The sequence below is a fragment of the Parus major genome, chromosome 21 (genome assembly GCF_001522545.3).
Source record: "Parus major isolate Abel chromosome 21, Parus_major1.1, whole genome shotgun sequence".
Lineage (NCBI taxonomy): Eukaryota > Metazoa > Chordata > Aves > Passeriformes > Paridae > Parus > Parus major.
Window position 1 is genome coordinate 3,454,707 of NC_031789.1, and position 12,587 is coordinate 3,467,293.

Consider the following 12,587-nt stretch of genomic DNA (forward strand, 5'->3'; position numbering starts at 1 on the left):
CTCAGGCAGGGAAATCCAGAAGGTGATTTTTCTGCCTCGTCCATCTCTTGCCATTTGCTGCTTTACTGTTTCTGCACTTCTTCACTTTGGGCCAGCAAAAGTACAAGACAACAGCCTGGCCTGCCCACTCCATCATCCAAACTCCCAAGAAAATAATCAGCAGTCAATTGCTGCTTCTCTTTTTGACATTAGTAGTACCAGTTTTTTTAAAAATTGCATTCGTAGCCCTAGGAAACAGAATTGTTAAGCTGGAATTCATTCCTTTAAATCCTCAGCTGAATAGATGTCTGTGGAGGCAGCCTCCAGTACAATAATTTGTTTGGAAAACCCCTCAATACTCTACTTAAAAAATAATGAATGGTGTAAGTTTAAGAACAGAATAAGAGTGAAAAATATCATAGTATGCAGCGATCACACCTATTTCTGCAGCAAGATTAGCTTGATAATTTTATATTACAACCTAAATTAAACCTCAGAAAGACTGTGCTATCATTTTAAAAAGAAAACTACAGCATGGAGTGCTGATAAAACTGTTGAGGAATACATTTAGTGCAGCCAGCTTGGAGTGCAGCTGCAGTGTGAGCTCCAGGTTGAGCTCTGGGTAGTGGGAGCCCAAGGCAAGGGGCAGTGAAGTGGCACCAACTCTTTGCAGCAGTGGTGCAGGTGACACCCAGAGATGAAACAGGAGCTCAGGAGGAAGAGAGAGGGAAGGTAAATTAGTACATGAAATGGAGCAAGGTGTAAGAAAGGACTAACAAAGGGGCTGCTATATAAAAGCCCTGTGAAGGCCAAAAGCCTGCAGAAAACACCTTAGCTCTGATTTCAGAGATTTAAATGACATAAAAAAGGCAGATCTTCCAAGCCTCTTATGGTGAGAACAAGCCTTGACTGCTTCTAGAAAACCCAGGACAGCAAAGGTTACAGCAGAAGGAGGACAATGGCAGTAAAGGGGAAAGCAGAGCAGATCACATTACTCTTCATGCAAGATCCACTCCTGGATAACAACTCTGTCCTGACCTGGCTGCTTTGCTTTGATCCACACTTTGCTGCTCCTTAGGCTGAGCCTCCCATTCAGTCCCAGTGCCTGTGGTGAGACTAATTCCTTGCAGCAAAGCTACTCAAGAAAAAGCAATGTCCAAGGAATAAAAGGTATGGGTACTTCCTCCACAGTGAGAAATCACTCCATCATACCAAATCATTCTTCAAAAAACAAGTAAGTGTCACTTAGAGGAGAAACATGTGCACATGCAAGAAGGCAACAGAGATAAAACCTTATTCAGAAGAGAAAAATGAAGAAAACCCCAAACCCAACCAACCAAACACAGATACTGCCCTCAAATCCAACCACACACACTGACATCCCCAAACCCACACACCAACCCCCCAAACCCAACAAAACACACACTGACCCCTCACAAACCCAACCCAAACACGCACAGACTCCCCCCAACATAAATACACACACACCCCTGACTGCCCCCCAAAATCCAGCCAAACACAAACACACTGACCCCCCAAACACACCAACACTCCCTAACCTATATCCCCAAATACAACCCCACACCAACCTCCCTAAACCCAAACACATCAACACCCCAACAAAAACACACCAACCTCCCCAAACCCAAACACACATCAACACCCAAACAAAAACACACCAACCTCCCCAAACCCACACATCAACACCCAAACAAAAACACACCAACCTCCCCAAACCCAAACACACATCAACACCCCAACAAAAACACACCAACCTCCCCAAACCCAAACACACATCAACACCCCAAACAAAAACACACCAACCTCCCCAAACCCAACCAACCACACACAAACACACTGACCCACCAAACACACATCAACCCCTCCAACACAAACACACCAACACCCCCAAAACCATCCATACACACTGACCCCCCAACCTCACCAAACACACATTGACCCCCACAAACACAGCCATCCACACACATCTGAGCTCCCCAAACCCAACCACTCACCCCCAAACCCGACCACACGCACACCGATCCCCCCAAAACAAACACATCCACACACCAACCTCCCCAAAACCCAAAGACACATCCCCAGCCCCACAAGACCAGCCAAACACACACCTGCCCCTGGGCTCTCCCCACCCCAAACCCTGCAGGTCCCACAGAGGCTCTGCAGCTCTGGGCCTGTTCCAGCAGGACACCGAGCTCACCTGGCCCTGTTCTTCCCAACACCTCTCTGCCCCCACTCCCCCACCTCAGGGAGGAAGGACTGGAGTGCTGGCTAGCTCAGGGCTGATTTGGGCTACTCTGCATTATTGAAATATTTGTGCAAAGGTTTTACCTTGAGAATGTCTCACAACAGAGTTCTCGGTGACAAAGAAACCCAAATTGGAAAATTTTACCGGTTCCAAGTGCAGCAGTGTTACAGAAATGGGTGTGCTGGACTGATGAAATGAGAAGGATGGACAGAGCTAAGAAACAGCCTGTGCCTTTCAGCAAGGCTGCTCTGTGCTCCTTTCTGTGATGACCAGTGCAATGACCAGAAAAAAGAAATAAAGAAGTTTTTCTTTTGCTTTTATCCAGATCAGAATTTCTTATTAGAGCTGAACAGATTATTTGGGATACCTTGGGATAGCAGGTGAAAGGTACAAGAGAAAGTTCCAGCATTGCTGCAGATGTGTTCCTCTCTTTCCTTACACACTCTGCTGTCATAATTTCAGTTTTAAAAATAAACTGTAATTGCGTAGTTAGTTCCATTACTTTGTTTTTTTTGTGAAAGAAACCTTATTTGAGGATCTGGTTTCAGCTCCTCTGTTTGTGGCTGCGTTATCCAGAACTCAATTCCCGTAAGATATTGATGTGCTGGATTTCCAAGTCTCAGTCATGCCAGATTTACTTTCCTTCACGTCAAACAGCGTGAAGGTTCAGGTTGGTAATTCTGCAGTGCTGAGAGGACAGGGGAATCAGGGACCAGTTTGTCAAGCTTCACTTGGAGAATATACCCAGACTACAGTGGGCCAGCCCAGCAGGCCAAAGAGCAAGAGGGTTTTTTCCCCCTCAAACTGGTGGAAACTATACTACAAAGGAGCAGTGTTTTGGCAGCTGTGATCCCATGCTCAAGAATTTTTAGGCCTTGCCAATTCTGCAGCAAAATAAAACATCTTCAGGGAGGCCCAAGGACCCATCATCTTCATCACACAGGGGTGTGTGTCCAGGCAAGCACATACTCACCTACACACCTTGAACCCAAGAACAAGGCAGCCTAGGTCAGAACCTCTCAGAGGTATTACAAGACATTGAAAGAAATTCTGAAGATTAAATATTCCTATGCATACCCAAATATGTCCTCTGTGGTGTTACCCACATGTGCTGCCCTACAGCTCACACACAGTGAGCAGAGGAAGCATCTTCAAAAAGAAAGTTATGGTTAGTTTTTTCCTTTGGTTTCCTTATTCTCCAACCAGGCTATTTGCAGCACACATTAAAAGGCATAGGATAAATAGGGCAATGTAATTTTGTAGCAGAAAAAACCCACCTTATTGCATATATGATCTCATGGGGTAGCTATTTCAGTATGCAAAATAAATCTAATAATCATGTTATGTAGCTGAATAATCAGCTAAAATGTTAAACTTTAAGTCAAGATAAACTTTTTAGGTGTTAATGAGAACAGGTATCTGCAGTGACAGCAAAGCAAAAACCCTCAAATCCCTATACAATAGACCCTACCAGAAAAATGAATAACAGTGCAAATGTTACATGTCTCCAGCCAACATGTATAACTCATTGAAAGAACACTTTAAGTTAAAAATGCTAGTAAAATTCAAGGAAGAGATGGGTATTCATACAATAACAAGCTCACCTGGAATTACAGTGCCAATACAAAATCATTCTGCTGCACACCTCTCTTCTTGTAAACTAAATTCAAGCCAAAATTTTACACTAGAAGTTATATTCTCTGAAGAAGTCCCTCATACAAATGCTGCTGGTAAATCAACACCTTCTCCAATTCCTGGTTTTGCCAACTGTCACAATATTTGACTAATAAAAACTCATGCTTGCTTGAAGCACTTAGTAACAGGGGAAAGAATTGTTGTATTATAGATTATATTTCATCCATACTATTTTACACAGAAGTAGATAATTTTTGGGGATGTTTGTGATTGGTTTCACTGAGTCTTATTTTTTTTTTCAAAGTTGTCTTGGCTTCACTAGCAACTTGCTATTCATGAGCCATCATATTAATCTAGGAATTGTTTCTTCTGATCATGAAGGATAATTTTTTATGATAAGTTAACATATATTTAATGGTTAGAATTTTCTCAGTAATTTACCTAACCCTACTACTGTAATTTATTTATCTACTGCTGCCCTGAGGCCCTTGAAAGGCTAAATAAACATAAATAAGTACTTTGAAAACTTTCCCGACAAACTATTGCAGAAGAGTTTCCAATCAATTTCCACGTTCTCCAAGTGCCATTCCCATTGACTTTCCTCTCCCATGGATCTGGGGCTTTGTACCTTGGTTGAGGATGAGCTGTTTCCTGTTGGAGTCTGAGATACAGTGTGTGTGCCTTTGTTTTTAATATTTGGTTTTAGAATTCAAAGACACACTGAATTTCATATAATATGAAATTCATGGGCATGTTTTCATGGTGATACATGAGAACAAATGCTAAAGTTAAATAAGAAAAATGTGAATGTGTGAATTAGAAAGTTTTTTGAATCACTGGGTGAATGGGTTGAGGTTTATAGTTTAAGGTAGTTTAGAGAGCAGGGGACAAGATGGAGGATTTAGGGTGTTGTCTCTTGTCCTTCTTCTTTCTTCTTCATGTTCTTTCCTAGAGGTTTTTGGGTAGTAGTGAGTGATTGGGTAGAAAATGTCACAGTGCAGCACAAAGGTGTTGGGTCATTGGGTCACTAATAAAAATAACTTAGTTGGCACCTGTTAATTGGGTAAATGGACATATAAAAGACCTAGAAGAAGATCTTTGTTGGCCATTTTACCCCTTTACTATCATAGTGCACACAGCTCCTTGTACCTTGTAATGCTGATAAGAAAAAATAAACAACTGAGAACGAACGAGAGAAAAAACTCGCCTCCCGTCTCATCAATCTTCAGTTCAAAGGGAAAAGAACCCAAAACAAAAGTCCTATAAAGGGACAGTTTCCTTGCTTGGCATGATGACGTTGGCACTGTCGTCCGAGGGAGATGCCTTTGACATTTTGGGAGAGGAAAGAGTGTCTAAGTGACAACTTCAGACCTAAGCAGAGGCAATAAGCTGTGGGCAAGTTGCCCAACTTGAGCATGACGCACTTCATGATGGCTCTAAGAGGCTGAGTCTTCCTTGAGAAAAGACAAAGGACAGCAGTTGCTGGTAATGCTGCTTCATTAGCTTTCCTTGGAGGATGCTTAGAGTGAATATTGCTAATACCATTGTCATTGATAGTTCACTGAAGGAGAAGCATTTGTACAGAGCATCCAGCACCAACAGTGAGATCATGCATCAAATCAGACCTAATTACTGTCTGCAGTTTTGGAACGAAGAGCTGCATGACTCAGATGAGGAGAGAGAATTCCTCTCTTGCTACTTAGCTTTCTCATAGGGAAGCACAGGGAAAGGGGGAATAAAACATATTAGGTTAATTCTGTAGAGAAATTCTTTTGCCATAAACACTCAGCTCAGCAAACAGAAATCCAGAGAAACAGGATTTGTAGTTCACATACCTAAAGCATATGTTCAATAGTCAAGACAAGTCAAATACCAGCCCTCTCTGTGCACACAGGGAAGTTCAGAGAAGTTTAGGCTGGCAGGACCTTTGCAGGTCCTTTCCCACCACCCCCACCTGTGCACTCAGATCAAAGCATCTGAACTCACACAGGGATGCCAAAGGCTTTATCAAGCTTAGTTTTGAATTTCTGTCCCATTCCATCCCTGAATCTATTCAAACCTGACTAGACACACTCCTGGACCAACTGTTCTGGTTGGCCCTGCTTGGAGAGGGGGATTAGAGTATGAGACTTCCAGAGGTGCTTTATGACCCCAACCTCTTTTGGAGCCCAGGGTGTTTCTGGACACCCTGTTAGCCCACCAAGGGGGGCCTGCTCCCCTTGAGTTAGACCTGCAGCACAAGTACTTTTGTTCTATATGACTGATGCAGACAATCTGAAATTAGTCTTAGGAGCCACAGGATGTACAATATAAAAATTAATCTTTGACAGGCAATGTTAATAAAGGAAAAAGATGAGAAGCAGGTAAGTTTACACCTTCAGCAACTTAAATTTACCACAAAAGTCAGCATAAGGAAACAACTTCAGCAAGAGTAGTTGGATTTCATGGCATTTTAAAGACAAAAATATTTGAGAGGCAGAAAAGTAACAAACCTCAATTTGCTATGAACAGGCATTATCTTCTCACCATTAAAAGGAAAGAATATTGCCATAAACTTAACTTTTACGTTATTTTCAAGGCTCTGTACAGTTGGATATGACACTGCATAGAGAATGAAGGTGAGGAACCAGTCCAGTCAATTCTTGCTCTGTGATTTGATAAATCAAAAGTCAAGAAGACAAAACACGTTGGATGGAGGGAAACAAGGAATAAAGTGATGAGATGACATAAGGCAACTCCTGTGTTAGCATGAGGCAAAAGCAAAAGGCAAACAGGGGAAAAACCTTGCTAACATACTCAGAATTAAGTAGTTAGTTCCAACTGAAAGAGAAGATAAGTGAAATGGAAAACAGTCTTCCAGTCTACTGAGGGACCTGTGTTTAATATCAACCAAAGTAGTTTATATGTACCAAGAAGTCTCCAGATGGAAGCTGTGCTTCCTCTGCCAAGACAATTCTCTAGGGCACCATTGGATGAGGTCTTCCCAAATAAATGGATGTAAAGTTCTGCAAGGGGGAGCAAAAAAGAATTAAAAAATTGAATTCTCCTAATATTATCTTTGTAAGTTAACGATCTTTTTTAACTCCCTCTCTTCTTTACTTTTTCTGGCACAACAAATACAAAACAACACATTCATCCATCTCACCAAAGAGAGAGGGAAAAAAAAGTGCATTTCATATCAGATGCTTTGCGTCAGGACTGCTAAGGCTCATAAATCAGCTGTCTCTTGCCCTGGTCATTTCAACCAACGTCTGACCCTTTTGTTAACTCATGATTTATAACTGAAAGTTACTTTTTTTTAAATGCCAGATTTATAAACTTTACTGTGCTTGGTTTGATATAATATCCATTTTGTACACCAAGCTATAAGACAGTAAATTTATTGTCTATGAACTGTTACCTTGAAAAATTACATCAATGCAAAGTGGTTTCCATTTAGAATCAATGGGCAATAAATTCATTGGATTTTTTTTGAAGGGGGGAGAGAACATGATGATATTTATGAGGTCATGAGTGGCTATATAATGGGTGAAACTGGGAGCTGAGGCTACAGTTAGACAGGAGTTCTGAGTTACAGGGTTAGACACAACAAAACGTCCAACACAGCAACGATGCATAAGCTGATACTTTGCTGTCTCATTATCATCAGCTTCTCCTGTCCTCTCTTATCTCTGCCCATCATCAATGCCAGTGAGATGTCTTATCAACACTCAGGTAAGTCTTTTGATTTTAATGGTTATCATGCAGGGGCTGGAGCAGTAAAAGCAGAAAAGCAGCAGGTGTGCTTTCCAAGGGGCCTGTATCTGTGCTGCTCAGCTGCAGGAAAAGCAGGAATGCCTTCAGGACACCAGCAGCATAAGGAACCTATCAGTGGGTGCTGCTCTTGTACAATGGGGAGGTTGGGTGCTCTAAACAGTTACTCCTGCTGCTCTGAGATCCAGGAAACAAAAGTATACATTGAGGAGAAAAAGGTATCTGAGCCTTACAGCACTGAATGCAAGCTGGTATTCAGTGTCTGAGCATTAGAGGCATTGGGTAACTTAAAGAAACTTGGCTGTACAGTTTCTCCTGTTTCTACCCTTTGAAATGAGCTATTTTGTGTTTAGAAAGGGGGAAACCTATTGCAAACATCAACAACAGGCAAATCTCTCTTATACTCGTAGGTACTGAGAATGTTATTTGTTGGCACTAATTCAGGTTCCATTCAGCCCAGGGAAAGAATAAATCTTTGCTTGAGAAAACAATGCTCAAAGTTTGAAATGGCTCAGCAAAAATGCACAGCAGAATCTGGAAGGTTACTGTCATCAGACCTGACTGGTACTGGAAGACTTTCCGAAATGAGTTCTGAAAGAACAGGCAAACCAACCCAGAAGTTATTGCATAAAGTTGACTACTAAAAAGTGGCTGCTCTTACCTGCTTTGCAACAGCTGATGTGCTGGTTTATAGGTATCAGCAGTCTCCAGTCCACTTTGAAAATGTTGGGCTCACTAAGCCAGCATCTTCTCAAGCCTTCCACAATGTAATTTGCATTTACAGGTACCCCTGACTCAATATGAGTAATATCTGTCACATCATAGCTGGCTCTAATCATTATTGCATTAGCTTCAAGACACTGTGCTTCTTAGATCTTCTTTGCTAATATAAAAAGTCTCTAGGAGTAGAGAAGACAGAAGATGAACTCTCTTAAAGAGGGTTAAGTTTGGGCTTGTTTATTTTGTTGTTGTTTTATTTTTAACTCAAAGCACATTTACCTGCTAGCACTGCTCTGCTTTAAAGAATAATCCATGGCCAGAGATACAGATTTGTCTCCACATAGCACTGGAAATTTTTTGTATTCTTATTCTGAGTCCTGTAATGAAATCCCCACTGTCCTTAGCAAGTGTCCTTTTATGCAGTGAATAAATTAATAACATGCATGTCCAAGTTCTTCAAGTTCCTGATCTTTGTGCAAGCTTGGGAAATGTTGGGAGGTTATTTTCAGTTTATTTTGTTACATCTCCATGTGAGGAGCTACACAATCACACCCATCCCTGCAGGTCAGAGCAACTGAAACTCCACAGAGTCACCTCCAATTACAACATTGTATTCATCTACACAAATAGTGTTTGATAATGACACCTCTGGTTGCCCACAATTTTGGATGTCTGCTATATATATATTAGCAAAGATGAAATTTACTGCTCAGATTACACAAACCCAAATTACCTGGAATATGGCACTGCTGAGGGCTTCTGTTGGCAACCTGCCTTGGGGCACAGCCTAGCCACAGAATTCTAGATTCTCTATATGCAGATATAAATTAATTCTACCAGCTACCAGCAAGCTGTTGTGTTGGGAAAAGTTGTAACATCTGTACTGGAACACACATTAAATGAGAGATGACTGAAATGCACCAAGAAGCACAGCTGCCAAAATAAGTTGTAAGTTTTCCTACCTTTATTCCTGCACTTCCACACCTTCTATTGGATTTAGTAATTGCAAAACTGAGCAGGTTAATAGGTCTTGAACAGGAAGTTTTGTCTTTATTCACAGGAAAGCTGCAGCATAGGAACTAGTTGGTAAAGGAAATGAACTAAAATAAAATTTTAAAAATTACATACCAGTTTGGGCTGTGTACTGGAAGGATGAGGTTGAGTACCTCAAGTGACAGAAGGGGCTGCTGTTGGTCAAAACATTTTCTAACAAAACATCTGCCAGAGAAATGAGAATCTGAGATTAACATCAGGAAGGTACCTTTTCTCAAAGCTTTGCAATGAAAGGAACACAAACCCAACTATCCCCTATTATAATTAAATAAGGATGGATGGTTGGTGCTTCCACAAAAATATTCAACAGATGGGGCCAACAGACCTGAGCAGAAATCACCTGAGACAGACTGAAAAAGGGATGCAGACTCACCCTATGGCTGTTTCTGTCATCTTCCATTGGCAGCTGATGAAGATTCGAGGTTAAACCTGGAGAGGTTGGGCAGCCTCAGAAGCACCTCCCTGCTCCAGTTCCTGCCAGAGCTCCTGGGCACACTGGCTGAGGACAACAAAGCAGGTGAGGATTTACCACTGCAGTGGCAGAGTGCCCATGGTTTGCACCTCCAGCTTCCACAGATATCATACTCCAGCTCCCAGGTATTTGCTAAAATACAATGTTATGGTATAAGCAACAAACAGCTTTGTTTCAGGGACTTTGGGGAAACCTGCTGAGCAGCCATGCCTGCAGCTCAACACCACCTCAAAGTCTCCAGATGAGCACTGCAAAACTTCCAGATAGCAAAATCAGAGTAAGAAGAATATTGGCCTAAGAGGAACTGGCAGACAGAACAAAATAGCAGTCTTACAAAACATCAGTACTTGCAGAAAGTGCAGAATCAATAGCAATGGATGGTTTGGGAAGCAATAGTGTTACCCTTGTACATTCCAGCCCAAGACCTCTGTCAGCTACAGCATTATGGCATGTGAGAATTACTTGCCTAATTCAGAATTTCTAAATTGTAAAACATTTCACTGTGTCTTCCCTCTAACAGGTCTTACCCCCAGCAACTACAACCCAGAGGAAAATATCAAAGAGGTAAGTAAATGACCATCTGTCACTGAAACAAGGAAAATAAGACTTTAAACTACACAGAATTGTTACCAAGATATCATTTCAGATCCAGAGACTTCATGAACAGTATAGACTAAAGTAGCATGCCAGTGTTCTTGAAGCTGGAATCACTTAGCAGTTAGATAGGCAGGGGAGGGGAAAGAAATGGAAAGGGAAAAAAACAAAGAGAGAGGAAGTAATCCAGACCATTTAATTCTAAACCCTCCAATTTTTTCCCCCCTAGAATAACAGCTAAGTAAAGGCCAATTTTGAGCTTCATCAGCCCAGACACCAGCATTTCCACCACCACACCCCCAGCACAGGCTACACAGTATTATCAGTTTTATTATAAACCATTATGAGACAGGGATGAGTTTTAGTGCAACATCTAAAGCAGAGATCTCACTGGGCAGTCCCTTCCTTCCCCCAGTCAGGACACAGGGCTGGGTGATCAGGAAGGGTGGGGGCAGTGGAGAGTGTACTTTCCCTCTGGGAAACACCCAGCAGGAACCTCTAATGCTGTTTGATTTCAGACTTTCTATGGGAATCATCCTCGAATTGCTTTGCTGGGACGCTTCTTGACCAAGGACAGGAAACAGTACAAGAAACGTGGGAATCTTTCTGAGTGCTTCTGGAAATATTGTGTGTAAACAGGAAACTCCCTGAGTGGCTGCATAATTTATACAGATGTCTGAAAACATGTATATAGATTCGCTTGATTTAAAACAAGAATGAAGAAATACCAAGGCAGTGTCTAACTTTAGACTCTATGCTACTTGGAAATGAATAAATTCTTGATGTTTTGCAATTATGTTGTGATCAATGTAGTAATTTCTTAGAGCTAAGCACAACAGGAAGGAAGTAATGGGAGGAAGAGACAAATGCACATCACAAAGAGAACTTGGGCAGGGGAAGCAAAATTCCCATGGGGTTCTGTGAAAACTCCCAGAAGAGCTCAGCTGTGTCTAAATCCAGAGGCAAAGGGACTTTCTCCTTTGTCACCTGATATAGATTGGGGTGTCAGGCAGAGGGGTCACTGCTGCATTCCCTGAAGATGCTGAGCAGGTAAGGGATGACAGCTTAACAAAGTTCAGGCCCCTCCTGCATCCCCAAGGCACCCCAAAAACAATCAGAACGTATCAGGATCAAGCACCTGCTCCCACCACTGCTGGAGATGACTCTTTCTCTCAGTCACTTGCAAAAAGACCCACAAGTCCATTTCTCTGCCCAGCCCCCAGCTACCCATGACAGGGCTGCCTGTGCATACCATGGGTTTTATGAACTGTGTCTGATTATCATCAAGCACAGTGTGGAACTGTTTACCAGTTCCCAGATTTGGGCAGTCAGTGGAGGCAGGAATGGCACCATGAGAAAGATTCTGTGGCTGTGACCTGCAACTTATGTGCCTGCACACACAGGTGCAGGAAGGTGATACAGGACATATCTGTAAATCTGTGTTACCAGGGCAAGGCACCTCCTGCTTGGACACTCAAGGGCAGTGAGATGTATTCCCCTGAGCTACCACCCACTGATAATGTTGCTGGTATCTTGGCATGTAATGTACATAAAGGAGAGGACAAAAGAGGCTACAAAAAACTTCTAGCCTGACTCTTCTGTATGCAGAGTACCTCCAGACTCTCTCAGTCCTGGGTACCTTCTGACAGTAACTGCAAGAAATTGAGCTGAACAATCAGGAATTGTCTCTAGGAGAAGCCATATTTGATAATATGCACAAACTGTCTGAGCTGTGAACCCCTGCTCCATACATACTTTGAATAAACCTCACTCCAATCACAGCTCACAGAAAGCTTGAAGTAAACACCTGACAGTGATACACAGGCTACATTGATCTCAATAGCACACATCATAAATCTCTGACTGTGCTGTTTAAACAAAGCCTACAGGTTTAAAACAGCTTGTTCACTTTGTGTAAATTATAAAACAGATGATGCCAGCTACAACAGAGAAAAACGTCCTCAAAGAGCAGTGGGATGCACTGTGCAGCTATTTGAAAACTTCTGAACATTCATCTTTCTCTTACACAGTAGAGCAAGTCAGTGGCTCTCTGGAAATGACTCCTTTTCTGCTACCTCATCAGCCAATAAAAACTTGTCAGAAAAGACTTCAAAT

At 42.1% G+C, this 12,587-nt stretch overlaps 1 protein-coding gene across 1 annotated transcript; it reads left to right on the top strand.

Annotated features, from left to right (window-relative positions):
- Window positions 1–7,468: 7,468 nt before the first annotated feature.
- Window positions 7,469–11,229, top strand: UTS2 (urotensin 2). Its single transcript, XM_015648180.2, has 4 exons — window positions 7,469–7,594; window positions 9,813–9,923; window positions 10,399–10,442; window positions 10,991–11,229. Exons 1-4 carry the CDS (start codon window positions 7,492–7,494, stop codon window positions 11,105–11,107), a joined length of 375 nt encoding a protein of 124 aa, XP_015503666.2. The 5' UTR covers window positions 7,469–7,491; the 3' UTR covers window positions 11,108–11,229.
- Window positions 11,230–12,587: the final 1,358 nt, after the last annotated feature.